The sequence below is a fragment of the Cryptomeria japonica genome, chromosome 7 (genome assembly GCF_030272615.1).
Source record: "Cryptomeria japonica chromosome 7, Sugi_1.0, whole genome shotgun sequence".
NCBI lineage: Eukaryota > Viridiplantae > Streptophyta > Pinopsida > Cupressales > Cupressaceae > Cryptomeria > Cryptomeria japonica.
The window spans coordinates 814294355-814317321 of NC_081411.1; the positions used below are offsets into that span (position 1 = coordinate 814294355).

General features: G+C 37.1%; 1 protein-coding gene across 3 annotated transcripts in view; it reads right to left on the minus strand.

Annotated features, from left to right (window-relative positions):
• Positions 1-20022, minus strand: part of LOC131856276 (uncharacterized) — a 44807-nt gene extending 24785 nt beyond the window's left edge. The window contains exons 1-2 of one of the 3 annotated variants that reach the window (XM_059207826.1): positions 18871-20019; positions 18474-18537 (exon numbers count right to left, since the gene is read on the minus strand). In XM_059207826.1, coding sequence (XP_059063809.1) covers positions 18489-18537; positions 18871-19361 — 540 coding nt within the window. In that variant the 5' untranslated portion in view covers positions 19362-20019 and the 3' untranslated portion in view covers positions 18474-18488. Of the gene's footprint in view, positions 1-18473; positions 18538-18870 lie in introns of those variants that run through there. The other 2 variants (XM_059207825.1, XM_059207824.1) reach the window with 2 other exon arrangements.
• Positions 20023-22967: the final 2945 nt, after the last annotated feature.

The following is a 22967-nucleotide window of genomic DNA, read 5'->3' on the forward strand; positions in this document are numbered from 1 at the left end:
AGTGACTTCCCTTGCGATTTTTTACAATGGTACAGCTCCCTTCACAAGATCTACTTGAATACTCTAATAATGAGGGGGTATGCCTTTGACCAGAAAGCAAAAAAGGTACTGACATCTACTCTTCACCAAGACACATATGTGAACAGCTAAATAAATTAATGAAAATGGGGAATGAAAAGCCTATTTGATCAGATTTGTCAATAACGTTCATGAAGAGATTTCAAGAATGCAATGCTAACTCAAAGATTAACTACTACAACCAGACAAAAAGATAACTTAGAACCAGTACCAATTTTTGAGAATTTAAAATAACTCATGGGAAAGAAATTCCACCACAAAGAGCATATAACCTCCTTCAATTATGAAATCAAAGTTTCAGAAATACATGAGTTTGTACAGCTACAACAGAATTACAAAATGATCAACAAAATTTCAGTTGAGTCTCGCTCATGCCTGAAAGGACAAGGGGACCAAAAATTCACAATCCTTTCTATAGGCTAACCTATCTCTTTTTATACAATTCAATTACAAAGCTAATAGAAAATCAAGAAAAATGGCTATGTCCCACAGAGACATTACAGTCAAAGAATGATGAAGTGGCATATCAAGGAGCAACAGCAGAATCTCCAGGTTGAACAGTTGGCAGTGGTTGAACTCTTTGCTGCTGCTACGGAAACACTTGTTGCTGCAGTTGAGTAGGCTACAGCATTGATTGTTGTTGATTGAATGGCAGTGGTTGTAACCATTCCTTATATTTCTATAATGCCTCATTGATAAATGTCTTATGGTGGTTAACACACCATATCAATGAGGCATCAATTCGAGCCAGCTCATCATGTTGATTTTCTCCGAATGTTCTTGGCTCAGCTAAAGCATTGATTTTCTTCTGAAATTCAAAATTCAATTCCTCTGCCAATGCAACGCCAGAGTTGTCTTTCTTTTAAGCTTACAGCCAATGTCTCTGAACTCTGTGATTACCTGTGTCACCATTTTGTTGGCCTCTTTCAACAATCTACTCTGCTCAACAATATTTCTTTGCAAGCATTCACATTTCCAATCCAAACTTTGTATCCACATACTAAAGTGGGAATCCTTTTATGCTTTGATTCCTCTGTTGGCTGCCACATCCAACCCCATTTCAATAATTTCTTGTTGCAGCCTTCTTTCTTCCTTATGTGCAGCTTCTTCCATTTTAGCAACGGCGATCTCAGAGGTTACACTGTTCCTTGCCAAGATGAGCTCATTGTATGATTGGCCTAGGTTTTCAATAAATGATATAGCCCTTTTCCCCTCAACTTCATAATCCATCACTGGGCTACCTTGCCAAAATGGCTATCCATCTGCAGCTTGTTTATCAATTCTTTGTTTGCTTCTGCCAAAGGATTTAGAACAGTGGATGAACTAGCATCTTGAGGTGTTGAGCAATGACCTCAAACAATCAAACAAAGCACCAACTAAAGCCTTCAAGCTTTCTTTGTCCATCTTTTCTTTCTCAACCCTCTCCATTACTTTAGTCTGCTACTATAGCCTTACTTGGATCTACCTGTGTAATTGGCTAAGATACCTCTAAGAATAAGTGATTTGAATTTTCATCATCTACAATCCTTGAGGTAACCTTCAACTTCTTTGCTTTGGAAGAAGGTGGTGACTACAAGATCTGTGACACCATATTCTTAGCAGCTTGCCTTATTGCTTCCAATTTCCTCTTATTAGACAAAGAGGTTTCTAGCCATGAAGGTGAAGACAAAGTCTTCATTGCACTTTGTAAAGTATCAGGGCTGAGAAATAAAGTTCTCCTAACAGGAGGAGTCTTGTCAATGTTTTGAGTTGAGAAAGGGAAAGGACCCTTGGGTGCACTACTCACACCTTTACTTTGTTTTGTATCTTCCATGGGCTTCTTTCCTTTATCATCTGGAGCTTGCATTTGATCATTTCCATCCTTGCCCTATTCACCTACCTCCTTGTCTTTCTCTAGTCTCTTATCTCCTATGTTAGGAGCAGAGCCATCTCCACGTATTTTCTTGGGCTCATTATTTGGTGGAGCTGAAGTGACAGAAGTTGTGGTAGTAACAGTGGGAGAATTTGGGTTTGCAGAGCTTGTTTGCCCATCTGACCTCTTTTTAGAAGTAGTTGTGGACCTAGTGTCAGTCCCTTTCTTCTTTGGTATCCACATCACAGTCCTCCCTTATTATTGGTTCCAATCTATCTCCTCCGAAGGCTAAGACTAAACTTGAGCATACATTGGATCAACAAGGTCTGATCCATCTTCAACCATACCTACAACATTTAGCTGAATTTGATAAACTTGCACCTATTGCATGGTCATTCTAGACCAATCTCTCTTTCCAACCTCAAAATCATCAAAGTAATCTGCCCAGTAGTCCCCTCTAACTGAGGCACGTGATTATAGGAGGGGCCCAAATGTAGATTGTTCTTCACAAAGCTCTTAGAATCAAAGTGCAACCTTATGACATCATAAGTTTCTAAAGAAAACTTTTCAGCGGCTTTAATGACGTTCAAAGCATTAGACTGAGATTTACAACTATAAACTCCTAATTTGATACGAAACTGAATGCCAATTTTCTTCCTTTCACTAGACCTTTTGTTAACTTCACTAATCTACCTACAGAATTCTATCATCACAAATTTGTCATCTGCATACCTTGGCAATTTCAAAGGGAAGCCATTAAATCCTCCAACTCAGATGTAAGTGAATGTAGGAAACTGAATGAAGTAGCTTCCATATACCTTAATCAACTCTACTTCCAAAGAAATTCTCATCTCAAGATGCCCTTGCATCTCCCTAACCAACCTCATGGTAAATACATCATTGACTCTTCGATAGTTGGTATAGCTCTTTTGCAATTGAATGCTTGGGTAAAAATCATATATCTAAATATTCTCATCAAATTCCTCTACTGACTCCAACCCAAGCCAATCTCTAGTACAAGCAAGGGCATAAACTAAATAAGAGGTCATATAGAAAAACCTGTTCTGCTTAAAGAAGTTGATTTCAATATGCCAAATGATCACCGATAATATTAGCCCAATCTAAAAATGAAGTGCCTGCACATATCACTTGAACGAAGAAAAACATCCACTCAGCCAGATCAGTAGCCATCTCATCTCCTCTCATCCTATGTAACAAGATGATGATCTCCGCAATTTCACCCTTGAGGAATGATTTATTTATGTTATTGGGCAACCTTGACTATCCCTTCCTAGGACTGTCAAACCATTTCTTTGCAATTTCGTCCTTGTATACCTTTTTCCTAGTACTAAATTCACATTAGGAGAGGGTGAAGTCCTAGTCTGAATATTCCGCTCTATTCAGGAGCTGAAAGAAATTTTGAATTGTTGCCCTATCCAAAGTCACCAGAACCTTATTGTTTTCTATCTTGATTTCTATAGTGTTGGCATCATATCTATTTATGCATTCCATCACTAAATCCAAGCACTGCACAAAAACAGGGAACGTGGCAGCTTGCAAAAATCCACTTTCAATCAACTTCTGAGTAATAGGATGTCGGTTAGGGTTCTCAATTCTCCTCCAGAAATCATCTAGGTTAACATGACCTAGTTTTGTATCTCCAGTCTCAGATAAAGCACAATCAAGCCCATTCAAATAATCATAGCTTGCATATTTAAACTTCATCTTTCCCCAAATAGTTTTCAACCCACACGGTTTTCTTCAATCGCAACACAATTACAGCACCACAACCCTATAGCAATTTTCCTAGCCTCTAAGAATTCGAAATTCACCACTGGACAGAGCAATTTAAATTTCAGAACTAACCTTGTGAACAATGGCACCGTGTTGCAGAGATGTTGCTTCCCTGCTCTCTGTTTCTTGCTTTTGAGTGCAAATGATCATAGCTAATGGCAGTTAAATGTTAAAGATTTTGTAATCCACGCCTTGGCATTTACTCCATAACTACCTCGGCCTCTACATTCAATGCTCTCTACAATTACTCCCACCAATATTATCGTCAAACCCTACTTTTGAAGCAGTTCAAATCTCTGTCGGGCTCTACTTTTTCTTTCAGAACAAGCTTCTCTCAGCGCCTCACTCACTTTACTCTTCCCTTTCCTTCGTTTGAACTTTATAAAGAAAGTTCAACTTTTTTATCGGCTGCCGACAAAGGTTCTGGAACAAGCTTTTACATGCACTTCTCACATTTCTTCTTCTTTTCTCCTTTGAACTTTATAATCAGAAAGTTCAATTTACTTTGTCGGGCTCCGTTGTTAGTTCACGAACTTACTTTCTTCTTCGCCTCTCTCTCTTGAACTATTTCTTACTTAGAACTTTCTTCTTTTCATCATTTGCCTTTATAAATGAGAGTTCTACTTGTTCTATCGGAGGCCAACATGCTATCTTGAACCATCAACTGCAGCAAAGAACTTAGAAAAAATAGAGCAACCACCAAGTTCAACTTCAAATGCCAAAGACCAACAAACAAAAGACTTGAGCAATCAATTCCACTTGGACTGTCGAAGAACTACACTAAAAATGGAACAACAAAAGACTTACATATTCAATGAAGACAAGATAAAACTTAGTTCCGTTTATTCCATTGGACGTTGACGCTTGGGATAGAACTTGATCTCAAGACCGACAAAGGATAAAGCGATAAAGACAAGGACTTGACAAAATTCGAAATGGGACATCGGGGCGCGACAAGAGAAGTTGAACTCAGCCCTAGACTGACCAACTAAGAGATTGTCAAAAGAAACAAGGAACGGACTAGATCGAACTAACTTGCCGGACAGCAACATGACTTCAAGAACTAACTCCAACTTCCGACAAACCCTTCAAGTGACTCGGAACAATTTCACTTGACACAAAAATTACATGGCAAGGCTAAATTTGAAACGTGGGTAAAATGTAGGCAACATTGCCTTGAAGCAAATTTGGTAAAAACCTTAATTTTGCAATAACTTCTTCAAAACGGCATCAATTGAGCTCAAATTTAGTCTATGGCTACATCAATATATTCTTGATCAGCCTCTAGAATGCAAAAAGATTGTTTTTAGCCTTGAGAGTAAATTTGGTGGAAACCCTAATTTCAGTATGGAAACCCTAATCTACTCCAAAAAATCTCAAATCTTGACTGTAGAAACTTCAATATGTCCTTCATAACCTTCCAAAAATAAAAATACAAATTGCCAAATTGAGAGAGATGAACTTCACGATCAAACTTCTGAAACTGAAAAAAAAAAATTGCCTTGTTTCTTGCCTTTCAGCTGCCAAGATCATGCCTTGATACCATTTGTAATGAACTAACTTGCGCAAAAGAAGAATGTAATCAGAAATATGCTACAAACACTTAATGATAATTGAGAATAATAAGCCATTTTAAGGAAGCAAACCTCCAAAAGTCTTCAATAAGAACAAAATTCACAATATGATGATAAAAAACTAACCACTATCTCCTATATATATCATACTTATGCCATGGATGCCACTCAAGCCAACTTAGCTACCTATATAAGACTATTGATGACAATATATAACCTAATTAAGAGTTATGCTACCCAAAAGCCGACTACACATTGTGATGAACCCTTGCTGGTTCAATTCTTCAAACTGCTGTAATTTAATATTTTTTTTGTGTTTTTTGATTATTAGAGATGGTCTTTCAGAAATAGACAGAAATTGCAGAAGGGGTTTCTTTAATTTTCAATACATATTGAAAGAATACATGAAATTAATCAGCTGAAACAAGGAATTGGAGAATTTAGAAGCATACCCATAGGTCCTTAGCTAATTTATTGAAATTAAAAGATTCAAACCAGCAACTAACAAAGTTCTGATTTTTTATTCTGAAAACATATCAAATTTGCTCTTATTTAATAATAAGACGCCCAAACAGTAAGAAGATGGCGCCAATAAATGAGCAAGTTGTGTGTTTGGGAAAGAGACTTTTCAAACCACAGAAAATTATCAGCAATAACAGCAAATAGAAAACCTACAACAAATCTGCCTTGTAAGAAGCCAAATCTGCCCCAATTTGATTCAATTTGACTTTTGAATGAAGCCAACCAAGCTGCAACAATTCAACTGATCTTTCACAATCTCAAAGCTACTAAATTCTGAAGAATGCATGCTCTCCAAAACAGGTCCAAGCCCTAGCCGCCATAGCCAAGTGCTCAGAAGAAATGTCAAATGCTCAATATCAATGAATGAGGTCTAATTTCATCTTGGCTGCCTAAATACCCAAAAGGTACGATTTTTGGCAATTAGGTTTTTAAAAATCATAACTTGCTTTTAGGGTTCCCAACTTAACCCTAAAAGGGATGCCCAACTTAGGAGATATTAAATTTTCACTTAAATAAATTTAAGTGATGCACTTTATGATTTTATTTTAATATTTCATTAAAACATTAATTGTCTGCCAGAACCACTTAAAAATTCATATCTCCCTTATTATTGCTCAGAAACTGAATCCATCAAAAGCTGAGGCCACAGTTCGCCATGCCACTGAAAATAGGACCATGTCTATTTTTATCATTTTTTCCCTAAAAAATAGGAAATCCTCATAAGATGTCAGAAATTGATGAAACAAAGAACAAAACTGAACTCAACACTAAACTAGAACAAATAGACTGACTACCTGTTGTGACCTTTTCACACATCGCCCCATTGCTAACAAGGACCCCCTCTTTGTCGGCTTTTTGCGTTGTTAGGTTAGGGTTTTGGCTACTTAGTGGGCAATTTTGCGTTTCCCGTGCCCGAGTCTTGGAATTTTGATCATGCCTAGTGCCGTCTAGGGTTTTTGAAGTTATAGGATCAAGTTGCAAACGTTGATATTTTAATGATCCTAAGTTTTGTCTAAGTGTAGACCTATTGAGCGTTAACGTGTTTTTAAACACGCGCATCAGTGATTTTAAAGTGCCAAGGTATTCACAAACCTTTTGGAGTTGTTTTCTCGCTCCTAAGGTATCATTTAAATTGATTTCGCACTTTATTCCAATGTTTTCCTAGCATTTTGCTCATATTTTTGGAAAATTTGCCTAAGTCCAGTTTAAATTTAATGTTTCTAAGTGATTTTGAGTGGTTAAAATGATAAAATCCTAAGGGAAATTCATATTCCAAGGGTTAAAGGGTCAAATTCCATGCTGGAGGTGCTTTTCCCCTCACATTCTAGACTACCCAACCCATTCCCCCACTCAAAATCCATACTTCACATGGGTTTCCCCTAAAATCCATACTGGTTACTATTTTCCCCCACTGTTTATCCATACCTGGATCGATTTTCCCCTGGAAGTGCTAAAATTTGGCTAAGTGTCAGGATTTATCCAGACTGCCATCGATTTTCCACCAGGAGTGCAGACTGGAGTGCAGACTGGAGTGCAGACTAAAGTGCGGACAAAGTTAAGGATGATTCCATGTCTGGGTCAATTTTCCACCAGGATTTTTGTGACAACTAAGTGCGGATTTTTGTCAGGATTTTCATCCAAATAGGGATCGATTTTCCCCTAAGGGCATTTTGTAAGGATTTTTGTCTGGATTTTTATCCAGACAGAGATCGATTTTCCACTGGGAGTATTTTGAAGAGTTTTGAGTCTAGATTTTCATCCAGACTGAGGTCGAAATTCCACCAGGGAGTATTTTTCCAAGTTAAGTGAGTTCGGAGTGTGGATTTTTCAATCCAGACTGCCATTGATTTTCCTTTGTGCAATTTTGATAATTTATGCATGGATTTTTGTCCAAGCTAGGGTCGAATTTCCCTTATGGGGCAAATTTTGACACTTTAATGATTTTTGAAGGGATTTTTCAATCCCAACCCAAGTCGATTTTCCCCTGGAGGCTTAATTTTGATTTAAATTGAAATATTTTAATAAATAAGCCCCATTTTAATTGCTTTTAAATAATTATTAATGATTATTTAAAATTTTAAAAGCAAAATTTAATATCTTGCAATAATCATTTAATATTTTAACCTTCTAGAAGCAAGTTAGGTTTTCACCAAGCAAGTATTTAAGCAAGTGTTTTATCCCACATTGCTTGTGTGGTGAAAGTGAGAGGTGAAAGCAAGTATAAGAGAGGAGCCTTAGCATTATTTTATTATTATTTCTGCCAAGTGTCTCCATGAAAGGCGATTTTTCTCCAAGTTGGGCAAATTTTAGCAAGTGATTGACATGAAATGTTGGGTTGAGGATTCTTTCCTCCTCCATTTTTTCCAGCTTGTTGATCTATTCTCCTTTGCTGCCATTAAAGACCAGTTCCAGAATTTCGATTTTTGCTAAGTTTGGCGATTTTTCCAAATTTGGCATTTTTTGGTGAAAGTTGGCGATTTTATGTTTGGAGACTTGGGCGATATTTTCCTCCATTTTTTGTTTGTTGTCCAGACCTCCATTGCTGCAGATCTAGGCTGCCATTGATGACATTTTCAGAATTTTAGTATGGCACCATAGTTGGGAAAATTTTGATTTTTGCTTGGAGAGGTGTTTTGTGCCATATTTTGGTGGATTTTTATTCATGCTTGGTGGCTGCCATCATCTCCAGCGTGCTGATTCGCTTCAGATCTGAGGTTTGCTTCAGATTTTGACCTCTATTAATGGCTGCCATTAATTTTCAGACTTAAGTTTTTATTGCCCAGCCAATTCCAACTTAAACGATTTGCATTTGGAATTATTTTGTGGAGTTTTCTGTGCATTTTCAGAACTATCCTATCGCTGTTGCAGGTCTGAAAACTCCATTGTTAGGCCGTTGTCTTCAAAAAATTTCATTTCCAGCCACCTAACCATTTTGCCGATTTTGCTGGAGCTGATTCCTTAGTCATTTTTCATCATTTTCAGGGATTTTTAACTACTTTGCAAGGTGCTGGTAAGTCTGAAGTATCCAATTTTCAGACTTGTCCTCAAAAATTAAAGTTTTACCAGCCACACACACATTCCTGAATATGATTGTTTTCATCATTAAGACTGATTTTTATCGAGTTTATGCACATTTTTTAAGATTGCAGCATGTTTTAAAAGTCTGATTTTCAGGTTGTCTTCAGAATTGTTGCCCTCCATTGTTGACTGCAGAAGGTGTCTTCAGACATACATTGTGTGAAAACACAATCTTTCACACCTTTCCTTAGTCATCCTTAATCCGGTATACTCCTTTGCATTTTAGCTTGCATATTTTCTAAGCATAAGGAGGTATTCATGAATTTTATGGAAGGTCTCCATGCCTTAATGTTGTCACACTTTGAACTTAATTGCTAAAATTTACCAAGCGTATGGACTGTTTTCCTGACTCCATACTCTAAATTAGCTAAATCTTTAGAAAGTCGGGAATTTTATTAAGAACATTATTTATTTTCCTAAGTCTAACTTTGAGCTTCGTACAGGTGCGATGTCAAAGTCTGGATATAAGGAAAGGAAAGAACTATTGAAGATGCTGGAGACTGGATTCTATCCAGAGCTTAAGATTTCATCCAGATGGAAGGAGATCACTGATACAAACATGCATTTCCTAGACTTCGACCAGATGAAGCGTCGGATGTTCGGAGTCGGAGATCAAGTTCCTTCCCCAGCCTATGCGAACATTATGAAGAGTGGCATTTTCCATGCCACTGGATTTCCACAGTGCAATGAGCTTATCCTGGAGTGTGCATGATGTTATGATCCGCTCACAAGAATGATTAAGACTCCTAAGGGCGTTGTCATCGCCTACCTTGCTGAGGATGCTATTGCAGAGGTGTTTGGAATTCCACGCGGAACAGACATGAAGAATGTGACCAAGAAGGATTATGCAAAAGATACACGAAGAAGATGGGTGTATGCAAGAATTTAATTAACAAAGAGTGGATGATTGAGCCTAGGTCTCATCATTCCAAGGCTCCCAAGACACTTATGTGCATAGATTTTAAGGAGGAATATAGCGATTTGTTATTCCTACTCAACAGAGTGATGGGGATGCCACAAGGAGCAATATTCGATGGATGGATGTTCTACTTCATCCAGGATTGTCTTAGAGGAACACTAGTAAATTGGTCGAAGATTATAAGTGACAACCTGGATTTTCAAGCAGAGGAATGTAGAGCGGTCCAAGTCATTCGCCATGACTTCCTACCTGGTATACATGCTTGCACGGTTTGTTTCATACAGAGGAATAATATGCAAAGGTGAAGTTGGGAATGGGCAAGGACAGTTCAAGAGTCATGAATGCTACCCCCAGCTGAGCATGTATAGAATTGAAGACTATAAGAGAGTGAATGATGCATTCACTATGTACATCACACGGATGCTGCAAGGCGGAATCCACAGAAGATTGTCCAAGGAGGCAACAGAGTTAATAGAAAAATATGGATCGTGGTATATACAATTTCCCACTTTCACATACCTCAAGATTCATGGGTTTCAATCTAAACCCTACAGACTTCCTAGGTATCCAACCGACAGAATGATATTGTTGGAAGTGGTGAGACAGCTTCTAGAGTTCGATGTTATTCAGAGAGAGAAGCACACAACAGGCATGACATTCCCTATTTCAGTTGGGAAGACATCAGAGGTTTGCCAGTCCGCCATAGCCGCTAGCATTGCGAGTGAGGAGCTTGCATTCTACAGATTTGCTACCTAAAAGAAAAGAGAAAGATTTGATCCAGACAAGAAGGTCGGAAGGATCAGGGGAGAGAAGTTCACTCACAAAATTGACATAGAAGATTATCGGGCTAACCTGATGGACGAGCGAGCAGTGAAGAGAAGAATGTGGTCCAAAATGTCAATGGATTTCATGATGAAGTGTGGACTTTTCCTCAATCCTGATCAGGTATTAGATGATAGAGATCATACACATCCACAGTATAAGAGTGAAATGAAGAAGGCAATCCTATTGCCTAATTGGTCAGAGTCAGAGGAGATTGACCTGAATATATTAATGAGAGAGGTCTTGAATTTCTCCCGCCTATGGGTGGATATACAAATGAATAAGTTAGTTGACATGGGTGTTCCCTTCACTTATAAAAGGATGAAGCCGGAAGAGTCTACTTCCGAGGATGATCAGAGGACTATCAGTGATGTCAGGATTCATGCAGACGAAGAGAGTCAAGCTCCCAAGAGAAGGAAGAACACGTCAGGAGAAGTCAAGGCCAGAGGGAAGAAGATTGAGGAGGTGAAGAAGAAACAGAAGACTATCATTCCGCCTATCATTCCTTCACCCCCTCCTAGTGTCTCATCAATCGAAGTGATTGAAGTAACAGAACAGAATAAGGAGACTCGGCAGTGTTCCAACACAGTGATACTACCAAAGAATATTCAGGAATTTCATGCCACAGCGACATCTGCACCTCCTGATGAGAATAATGATCAGTTGGAATCCCCTACTGTCCTTTTGGAAGTTAGCTTGGGAAATGAGGTATATGATTGGACCAGGAATAATCCTGACGATAATGATGATGTTATCTCGGCATTGAAAGGACTTGATCGAGAAATATGTCTCGATGATGGTATGGAGATGGCTGCTATTCCTGAATGGCTAATGAGAAGTATGGAGAAAAGAACAAATGATAGAGATACAGCCTATTAATAGGTTATATGGAGATGGAAGGATTAATTCAGGACATTCAGATGAAGATCCTTGCCTCGATTGAGGAATTATTGGGTGTTGATGTTAGTGATGCTAGTGGTTTACACTTAGCCGAATTAAGAGACAAGATGAAATTTATGTATTTTTGCCAGTTGGACTCTTTGAAGAAGAGTCAGATAGATGACTTGGTCTCTTTGTTGATACATGTTCATAGTTCGCAGAAGCTCATGCCAGAATGGGAGAACACTTTGAATGCTTGCTTGGATTCACTAGACGTGATTGATTTACAACAGGATACCTTGCCTGGCATTGCCATGGAGTTAGATTCAGTATTGGTTAGATTCTTGGAGTATGCTAGGAGAGAGAGAGATGCAGGGAGGAATCTTCTAGAAGATTCCCTATTTGATGACTAGGTATCTTTTCATTGGGCCATATGTTGGTGGCACCATTTTTTACGTAACCCTAATTAGGGTAATTCTAGGGTTTTGTTGGCATGATCTCGACCGTTGATCTTAGATCAATCCTGGCCATCCATTTTGTAAGAGACTCTATATATGCCCCCTTGTCTCTCATTTGTAAGAGAGAGTTTTTGTAGAATTGTTGGTATATGTTGCAGCTATTTGAATCTAAATCATTGTTCAATTGTTGGTGATTTTGCTCTTCAAGTGTTGTATTTGCATTCATGGTTCTCAATTCCTCCAAGTTAGATTAGAATTTAGATTAGAATTTATTTTCATGTATGTTAGATTGAGTGGAAGATTTGTTGAATTTATTTGTGTGGAATCCTTAATCCATACCACTAGCCTCTTGTCGCTAGTAACTGCGCCTTGTGTGGTCAACTGGAATTTTAAATAAGCTTAACTTCAACTATTACTCGTCCCTTAACAAGCATCAATTTGGATGGTGTCAACGTTTGATGGTGATAGCCTGAAAATCTTTAAGTACACCTTAGACGATTGCACTAAGCTTGTGTCAATACCTGATTGTGAGACCTTGCCAGGTTTGATGCCACTAGATCTATTCATCATTTCCTACATTCCTAGGCTTAGAATAGACTTCCTAAACCCTATTCCTTTTGTCTTTTTTTTAGTAAGAAGTAAATCCAGAGCCATATTGATAAATCTTGAATTGTCAGCACACCTATTCCGCATCATTCATGATAATCCAAACATTTGCGTAAGTCCCCAAGTGAAACACAGCAATTCACATCAACCATTGAGTTACCCACTCGTCAAGACCTGGCATGTAGAAACCTTGGAATCATTTTAGTTGATCTCATTCTTAGCATCTGAGGTGATTTTGTTCAAGAGAGGGTAAATTATGTTGGTAATTTATTATGTATTGTTATGTGCATAAAAAACACATCAACACTACCCCTCAAGATATTGCATCATTGACCCCCTTATCCATACCCTGTTAGCCTACAAGGGTTCAAAAATAGGCTACTCCTCAAACCACTGTCCCTAACTAGGAAAGGGACATTACACACATCCCCATGCACACTATAGGATTAAGGGTGTAGCATTCAACACTAGGCACATGAAGATCTTTAGGAAGAAATTCACAACACAGCCATAAGGATATGTAAAAGACCCTTCACTTGTCTACAAGCTTCAACAATCCCTCTATGAACTCAATTAGGCCACTTAGGTTTGCTATTAGATGGATAACTTCTTGCTTGCCTTAGGCTTTCCAAGTGCCACTAAAATTTAACAATGCACACAAAGAGGTTGGATTATGAACTCTTGTGCTTTATGTCAATGACTTATCATCACAAAGAGTCAACCTCTTTAATTTAGGAAGCTAAGTCAAGCCTCATGGGGCAATTTGCGATGTTTGTTTTGTGTCTACCTCACTCTTTTCTCTAGTCTTCATGTGACTCAACTTGAGACTAGGTATATTTCATAACCAAAATCAGCCTTGGACCCACTTCATCAATTTCATATGTTTGACTCTGGCCTTGACTCCTTTTCAATATGGAGTCACATTTTTTGCCGAGTGTTGTATGCTAACAGTTAATGCCACTTTGTACTTCAATTGGTGAAGTCTTCTATATTTGAATCATCTCTGCTCTGATCTTTCTTTCATTGTTGGCCTTGTCTCTTTTTTCATTCATAACCTCCATGAGAGCCACTAGAAAGCAACAAAGTGCATACTTCAACATCTGGGTGCTATTCAATTTAGCTAGATCAGATTGAGGGCTACACAAAATCACATTGGGAAGGCAATGTTGATAATCTCAAGTCCACGTTGGTCCATGTGTCTCCAATGCTCTCACTCGGTCATGCTTGAAGCAGTAGATTATTGCATTATTTGCGACACAAATGGAGTATAAAGGAGTTGTTCTTAGCAGCCAGGAGGCTCTACACATATGTTAGTCATTGACTGAGTTTGGCCTTCATCAAGAGCAGTCCACTACTGTTTAGTGTGGCAATCAAAATGCCATCCATATAGCTTGCAACCGAATCAAGCACCAACATGCATTTCATTTGGTATCTTATCTAGGAACACGTGTTCAGTCTGCAAGACTCACACACAAAAGATTAGGTTGCAGACATCTTTACTAAACTGCTAGCAACAACCAAATGTTTTCTGTTGTGGAGAATGCTAATGGTGAAGGAAGTTGCCACTTGGGAGGGAGGGGAAAAGGTGACGATGTCAACAATTCTCAGGCTACCAAATCCCCAAGTCAAGTCTGAAGGAGAGAGGTTGGTGTACATGACTTCTAGACACGTGCACATTAGACAACATATATTTCATTTAACTAGTTTATTTCATAGCATTCAATTAATAATGTAATAGTGGACAATTATTTGAAAATCCACAGCTTAAGTTAGACTAAAGTTAGTTTTAGTTGTCTTTTTACATGCATCCATTTGTATGCATGTTCTCTCCTTTTTGGATGATGTTCTCCTAGTTGTTGTTTTTCTATGTTTAACAGGGAGGGAATATTTTTCCACCTTTATCTCCTCATATATACAAAGGATGGCATTGTACTTGCAATAAATTTTGTTTTTTCTTTGTCTATGTCAAAAATTTGTCCATGTGATTTTCTATGACAATCTATAAGTGTGGAATGATTGTGGCCAAAGGTGGATTCTAGCGAAATCTAACAAGTTTGTGTCAGATTTCAACACAACAAAGACATCAACACACCATTATCATGTGGTTTCTACCTTAAAAAACAAGTTCCTTGAGTAGCTAATAGGTGATATATAGAGTTTACAGTATTGGATGGCAATTCAACTCCTACTGAACCTCTTCTATTGTCAAGCTGCACCTAATAACAAATTACTTTGCAAATATTACAATCCTATCTAGCATATCAGGAAGCTACGTGTCATGTCCCATTTTTAATTAATTTGGCTGTAGATATAAGGTCTACTCTTTGTTTTTTGTGTCCCTCACAATTTTGTTTAGTTGCGTGTTCTTCCCCTTCTTTTCCAATGAGTGATCCTAAGGTCCATTCTTCTGAGTTTGTATTAGTTGTAGGAGTTCCCCTTCTGAGCATGTCTTTCTTTCCAATTTCCTGTTTTCCTTTCTTTCAAATGGAATTTGGGACTTCTCCATTCTATCGTACATTCCATCTGTCCCCTGCTCTTTCCTTTGTTTTTGTTGGACTTTCAGACCTGTCCTTACCAACATGCATGTTGCTCAACCCTTGATGCCCCAAACTATGGCATGAGTCTTGTGATATTTCTAACCCCCTAGCTCCAATAATTCCACATTTGGTTCTGTTCTCTTTCCAACTCCCCAACATGTGTCATAATATCATTATTGGTCATTTTTTGGTGCCATAACTCTCCCAAGTACGACTTCCCTGCCAAGATCATTTTGTTTAATTTGGAGATGTGGATTCACATTGTGGCCACCCTGTTATTGTTGTAGTGGATATTAAAAAGGTGAAAGCATCAATTCAGGGATCATCATTCATTACTCTACACAGAACCCCTATCTAGAAACCAATTAAGTGTGAAGATCAGAGGATGAAAACCCTTTGATTTTGAAAGTCAAGACGACAAAACTCCTTTGGTTGGAGAGTTATTCACTCAGAGGTTGCATTGGAGCTTCATTGATTGTGGATTTCAATTACATCGTATTGGTTCAGTTTGCTATTGCCATGGGTATGAACATGAAAGTGCATTACTATTGTAATTGCCAATGTTGCAAACCATTTGAATGTAACTCAGTCTTTATTTGTAATAAGAGAAAGATTGGGATTTGTATCAGTTGTTTTCTGTTTGCTGATTAGAATGTGACAATAGTGATAATGTGTGAACACTAAACAGTGAATCAGATCTGAGTTATTTAAGATCTGACTTAAATATTAGATTCTGATATTATCGTCCCAAACAATAATTATTTGTATAAGGTTGAAAATTGGATTTGCATGAACATTTTGGCCGGGACATTTCACTATGATCACTTAAAAGAATGCACCAAAATATTGAGAACAAAGACCCAAATTTATAGGCATGGATATTTGAAGAGACATAATTCATTGCCTTGATTTAAAATATCAAGATTACGCTATATATACCCCACTTCTGCCTCTCACAGGCTCTATTGCTCTATCTACAACCAACAATATCCCAGTAGAAAACTTACATTTCTTTACTTGCAATTTGAGAAAGTGTGGTTTATAGCTCTATATCAAATATCTATGTTGGAGGCCAAGATCCCATGGAGAGGGCTACTTCTCCAATTGTCACTGTGCAGACGAACCATGGAAGCTGAATAGTGGGGACTGAAGAGAAAAATGGAATCTTTACCTAGAATTCTAGAGGAACTATTTTTTTTACGAGAGACTGCATAGGCATTGAAGAGGGAGTGCTAAGAGTTTGCAGCACTAGCTTGACAGGTTTTAGGATTTTTATTGACAAAGGAAACGGCATGTAATTCTAAAATTTAAATTAATTATCTCTCAAGTTCTTCATGGGCAGTTTTCCAGGTAGATTCCGAAATCTCTGTAATAGAGCATCATACTTAAAATAGAATAGGACCATTTTACCTGCTATACTTTCTATATTTCTCTCAGAAGAACATGCAAAGTACAATTCAAAAATTTCCTAGTCCTAAGAGATGTCTAGATAAGAAAAGGAAAAAATTCCTTGTCCTAAAAGATGTCTTTTTTTTTCTTTTTTTTTCTTTTTTTAATCCTTTTTAAGAAGTGGATTACATAAAGGGTGATAGAAAGCTATGGTCCCATGGAGGGGAGCTAAATAAAAAATTTCAGGAGATGATAAGAAAAATTGGGATCCATTCCAAACAAATGGGCCCAAATATTTTTAATTCTTTTAGGGTGAGAAAATTGCGATGAGAAACTATATGCAAAAACAAATAGTCCATATTTTTTTATCAAAATTTGAAGATGTCATGTAAGCTCCCACATAGGCATTGTAAACACTCAAAATCCACTTCCACATTTTAACTTAACATCAAAATATCAAAATTTGAAGATGTCATGTAAGCTCCCACATAGGTATTGCAAACACTCAAAATCCACTTCCACATTTTAACTTAACATCATCACACTTCCATCAATCCACTTCATTAATCCTACATCACAACTTCACTAGTTAATTAAAAAAAATTATTTAATTAATTAGGCCACCTTTCCTCCAATAGTTGATTAAATAAATCCTATTTAATTTAATTAATTACTCCAACCTTAAATAATTAGGCTAATGCACATTCCTCTCCTCATTTAAAAATAAAATAAACCATTTCCACCTCACTACTAAATCCAAAAATCAAACCTTTAAATTCCCATCCTCCATTAAAGTTCAATCTTGACCATCGACTCACACTCCCTTAAAACATCCATGTGTACATCTTATCCTTCCATTCAAGTTCAATCTTGACTATCTATTTGTATTCTCCTCAAGCCTCCACTTGCTTGCATCTCCTTTCCTCATCCAAACTAAAGCAATCTTAGCCCTCCATCCACTTGATCTAATCCTGTCACCCACGTGCATCTTTTTCAACCCTCCTCACATGCAAATTCATCCTAACCATTCAATCTAAAATATAATCCCAATCATCCATATCTTGAACTAAAAATCTATATGAACCCTCATTTGAAAGCCATTTTCCACATGTGAAGGTACTTCAAAGATCATAGGTACATGCAGCCAAATTGGGGATCTCTCATGAGCAACCTACATTGCATACCTGTCAATCCTTCATCCACATCCAAGGAGTAAATCCATACATCAAGGAGGTAAAATGATGGTTTCATTTTCAATATTTCATTGTTTGTTTAACTTCTTTGCTCTATCCGAGGTGCAATGTCAAATTCAGACTAGGAGTTATTTTACAGCGCGCACTGAGAATGTCTGAGAGCCTTGTTGCCAAATTGGTGAACTCTTCCTCAAATATTAACTTTTAAAATACAATCCTGAAAATTTTGGTCTTGCGAGATAAATCTTGTATTTTATGGAACCATATCACAGCAAGTAGTTCAACAATTTATTCAGCAGAATCGCTTAGAAATTCCAGTAGCCACTCTACCATGGCACCTATGGGACCATTGCCTTAAGCTAACATAACAAGCGGCTATTTGTTTTACTTGCCGAATTTCAAAAGGCGCAGAAGAGGAAGGATCTAGAGTGGGGAGAATGGGGAGAGTGAAGGAGAGAGGGGTACCTGGACATTTCCAATATATACCAAACATAATTTTTCCAACTAAAAGAAATATTTTGATGTTTAATTTCTGCAAAAGCCTCCTGATTTTTCTGAGCAGCAACTGCGAGAAAAGTCCATGGATGAGTCGTGTTCATGCGAATTCCTTCCTGAAATCTCTGATCATCACTGACCAAGAAAGCACAGATATCCCTTTAGCACTACCGCCTAAGAATTGTATATCTTAAGGGAAAAGGAATCCAACTACAACTTATATACCTCTGCACTGAGGCCCCTGTCACGCATAGGAATTCGAGTTTACATATAAATCCTGCTTCAATGAAACTTACATGGGGTATACATAAATCCCATGCATTGAAAGCATAACAAGGGATCTGGTAAAAAGCAACGACGTTGTCAAGTAGATCGATATAATTCAAAGAACTGAAATTTTCTAAGTTATGTGCGTTAACTAAACCAAACAGACCTTAAAGCAATAGGCATTGCTCAATTCTTTACGAGTGGCATGTTTTAGGCCAATACAGGTTGAATCTTTGCTTGAGAAAAGCAACATAGTCAAAAAACATAAATACCTCAGGCAAGGCCAGTTTGGCCTTATGGTGTGGACTTTCATTTACAAGAACAAATCAGACGAATTCGCTACACATTTACAAATAAAATAGATACAAGTATTCATCAAACATTGTCATTCCTCTAGGAAGGTGTACCTGTTGCCTCTTATTCTGAACCAGGCCTCTGCACAATGCCGATGAGCAATACCCAAATCATCCTTACACCTACATCCAATCTGAATCAGGTCTCCTAACTCTGATCTACAATCCGAGCTCAAATGGCACACTCTGCACACTCTCTCACAATCATCCTCTCCACACTTCCCATCTCTCGTCGGTTCTCCATCGTCCTTAATATTTAGTCCTTTCTCCAAATCCACAGCACTGTCCACTTGCTTGACTGTGAAAAAGGTGACCTTTTTCACCTTGGGCTTCTCAGGAGTATTCAACCTGTCATCCACAAGCTCAGGGGAATCGACCGCATTATCACTCACACCCAAATCAACTGCAACAGCTGGTTCAGCTGATTCCACTACTGGAGCAGATGAATCCACAACTGGGACAGTTGGATTGTGAGATTCAGTTGTCTCAGAATTCTCCTTCTCGTCTACAATAAAATTGGAAGGCACATCAACCGAGCATGCCATATCTGTGATCTACTGAACCATGCTTGTATACACCAGTAGCGGCTCAAACATGTTAGATAAATCAAATGACTGAGGACAAAGTCATATGGTTGTAGACTAATTCATCAAATGTTCATTGTAGGGCTTCTCAGAATTGATCAGGTTGGCCACTCGCTTACGCATTGTAGTCATCCATGCATAGGATAATTTTGATTGATTCCTTGTTTACACTATAATGAACCCGCTTTCATTGCCGGGTCCTACACGCAAAGCGCTATTCTCGGGCTTTACCTGTTTTGCATCCCTAATCATCTCGGGCTCGTTTGCATTCTATATTCCCCTAATATCGATCGTAGGCCGCGAAAATCTTGAAAGCCCCACTTTTTTAAATGATACACAATCAGCAGGCCGGGAAAACCTGAAGACCCATTTGTTTACGTTATAAAAAATGAGTTTTCCATACATGGATTTAGAGCGACTGAAAGTAATTTAACTATCTTTAAGGCCCCACAAGAAGAGCTGACCAGTTTTCTGATAAATGTGTACCGATCAAACCAACCTACCCCTGACTGGTAAAAGTCCCTTCACCAGTTTTTCCCTACCTATCGCATATGTTCACGATTGCGATTGACAGGCAGCAATTCAAGCCTGTTAGTGGTTTGTGGGTTTCTCAAAGACATCTGTTTGCTTAAATCAAGTCATGATATACGCGTCCTCGTCATGTAACTAGGCCAGCTGTACCTGGAATATTTTATTCAAAGTTTTGGTAGGAAAAATCTCACAACCTTATTCCGTTCACACTTGCAAGACGAAACATTGCTTTCATCCATGGAATATATTAACGCTTTACAAATAAATATAACCTTAATCTGCCCTCAGAAATTGCCTTCCCTCCTTCCATGAAGGCTGAAGTCAATGTCTATCCTTGGAAGGTCTGCTAAATTCCTTTTGGTTAGTCAAAGCCCGAGCGAGGCCTTATGAAGCATGTGCTAAATTTGATGATCATATGGCTGTATCTTTTGAAGACCTCGGAAAAAAATAACCTTTTAATTTTATAATGGTAAAATTTATAAATCTAGGTTAATTTAGTTGAATAAAAATTTTGTTTATGTTGAGAATGTCTTAATGTAAGTACATATCAATCTATAGTGTAATCGTGTGTTTAGTTGGGTTCATTCTTTTATTCACTTATTTATCTTTCTTTATACACATTTCTACATAATCAACCTCACTTTATATATTACTATATAGTTTCCCGTCCAATTAATATTTATTGTGTCATCATTATCAAGCATTCATTTTCTATTAGGCATTACCATTCACTTATTCCAAATCAATCATGTGCGTGCAAAACTAATCCTTCGTCTACAAAAAAACTTAAAATTCAAATTTGGCTTACTCTTTCCATTACACTAGTCATTGTGTCTTGATTAAGCACGTGTTTGAACTATTTACTGTAATATCCTTGTATTTAAAGGCATTTAATTGCATTTGGTTATCATGATTTCACATCAAAGAACCATTAGTATTAAAAAAGCAAGTAAATTAGAAGCACTTTAATTAGAAATTCTAAAAAGAATTAAAATATGCATAACTATTCTACCATATTTTCACGTGTAAAGATTATTGTCCTCGATCATTTTCATTATTATAAAGCTAGTCACATCAAGGCGATAACTTACGAGAACACAATCCCTTTCAATTCAGCAATCCCTTTAAGAGAACATAATACCTTTAGGGCAAGTATATTATTAATCTTCAAAAGAGAGATCTCTAAAACAATATACACTTCACTTTACTTCTCCAACTAAACTCGATAGCGCCTAGATACCTACAAAGTAATCATACAAAACTACTATGTCATGGCTCCATTTTATAGTAAACTAAGGGAGGGAAAGCCATAGTGGTAACCTGCAACAAGAGGTAGAAAACCACTTACAAACACTCATGCCTAGGAAAGTGGACAACCATGAAACATAATAAAATATTAATTTCCTTCAAATGGCTCCAACATGAGTGTCTAACCCATAGCCATTCAAACCTTTAGCTTTTTGGATGCTTTGTAACCCCCCAATGATTTTTCAGATAAACAACCTTTCACCTTCCAATCTTGGGCACCCAAATCATGCCTCTTCAAATTCCTAAAGTGGATGCCTAAAAGAGGGAATCTTATCCATGTTGTCTTATCTGTCTTATCCTTATCATCACTACATGTTCACCTTTTGAAAATCTAATTACAATTTTCCATAAAAGTACAAATATTAAATTTTTTTCTCTCATGTCTTAGGGCTTTCCAAAGAACATGGAGACACATGAATGAACTAGGATTTGCGGAGTTAATGTCACCTTATCCTAACAAAATCTCTATAAAAACTTCTAGTCATTAACACTTAAAAAAAAAAGGCAAATCAAAAAATAAGATTGCACATTCAACAAAATCATGTCTATACCTTGAAGAACAAAACCACACTTATAAAAATGACTCAGATCAAGAGACTCAATTAAGAAAAAGTGTGTAGTCCTACACAAATCTAAGCCAAAGAATAAATCCATTTTTTATATGTTTCTGCCAAAATAATATCTAGTTTAGTATGTACATCAAAATTATGTTCTTCCATCATGCACAACATTAAGTACCTTAATCCACTTTACTTTTAATTTACTAGCTTAAAATTTAGTTCTAAACTAATAACTCCAATAAGTCTCATTTATCAATCTAGGTTAATTTATCTTTGTGTTTATTTAACTTATTGGATTACCCTACATTCATATTAGGGAAAGTTTACTTCCTTTGTATTATTGGTGAACCCTCCTGATCCCAGATCACCCTAGGGTTTTTTGTTTTAGGGTTTTCATCTTTATATTAAATTTCTAATTGTGTTTTATGTAATGCCTACCTAGTCCTAGCATGAGATGTTATTTTGAATAATGTATTATGTGTATGTTGTGATACTAGATGATCATATTTTGATGTTATTACCATATATATTGGATTATGGATATGTTTCTTAAAATACATGTATGATGCAATCTTTCTCAAACTATTATTATGATTCAAATCATGAACATATGCATTGACATTTATGTTGCAATTAAATGTTATCAAGATATATATTATTTGAATGTAATGAGTTTATGGATATGCTGTTGTACCCTATTGGGTGATTATGTGATGCTTTGGTTATTGATATATATTAACCAGGCATGGCTAACGTGTGTGTTGATCGATTATAGGTACAAGGTATTTCTCCACCAAGCTCCATAGGTTTTAGTTATACCATAATGGTGGTTATATGGAGATGTCACATTGGTCATTAACTATTTTGCCTTATCCATCATACTCAATTCAATTGTGAGTACCTAGCATTTTACCCATGTAGACTTGAATGTTGTCATTGGTGTGATTCCAAAAATTGCAACCTATGTGAAGGCTCAGTGAATGCATAATTTAAAATGTTGTTTAAAGCTTGTCTTTCTATAAATTAAATATGAAAATATGCTTTTTATCTATAGATTTAAGTTAATTATTAGGTCTTGGTGAAATGAGGTAAAATGAAGTTAAGCTATTTTATTTCTGAAAAGACCTTGGGTTAGGAATGCTTGTTACAATTAATTCAACTATATGTA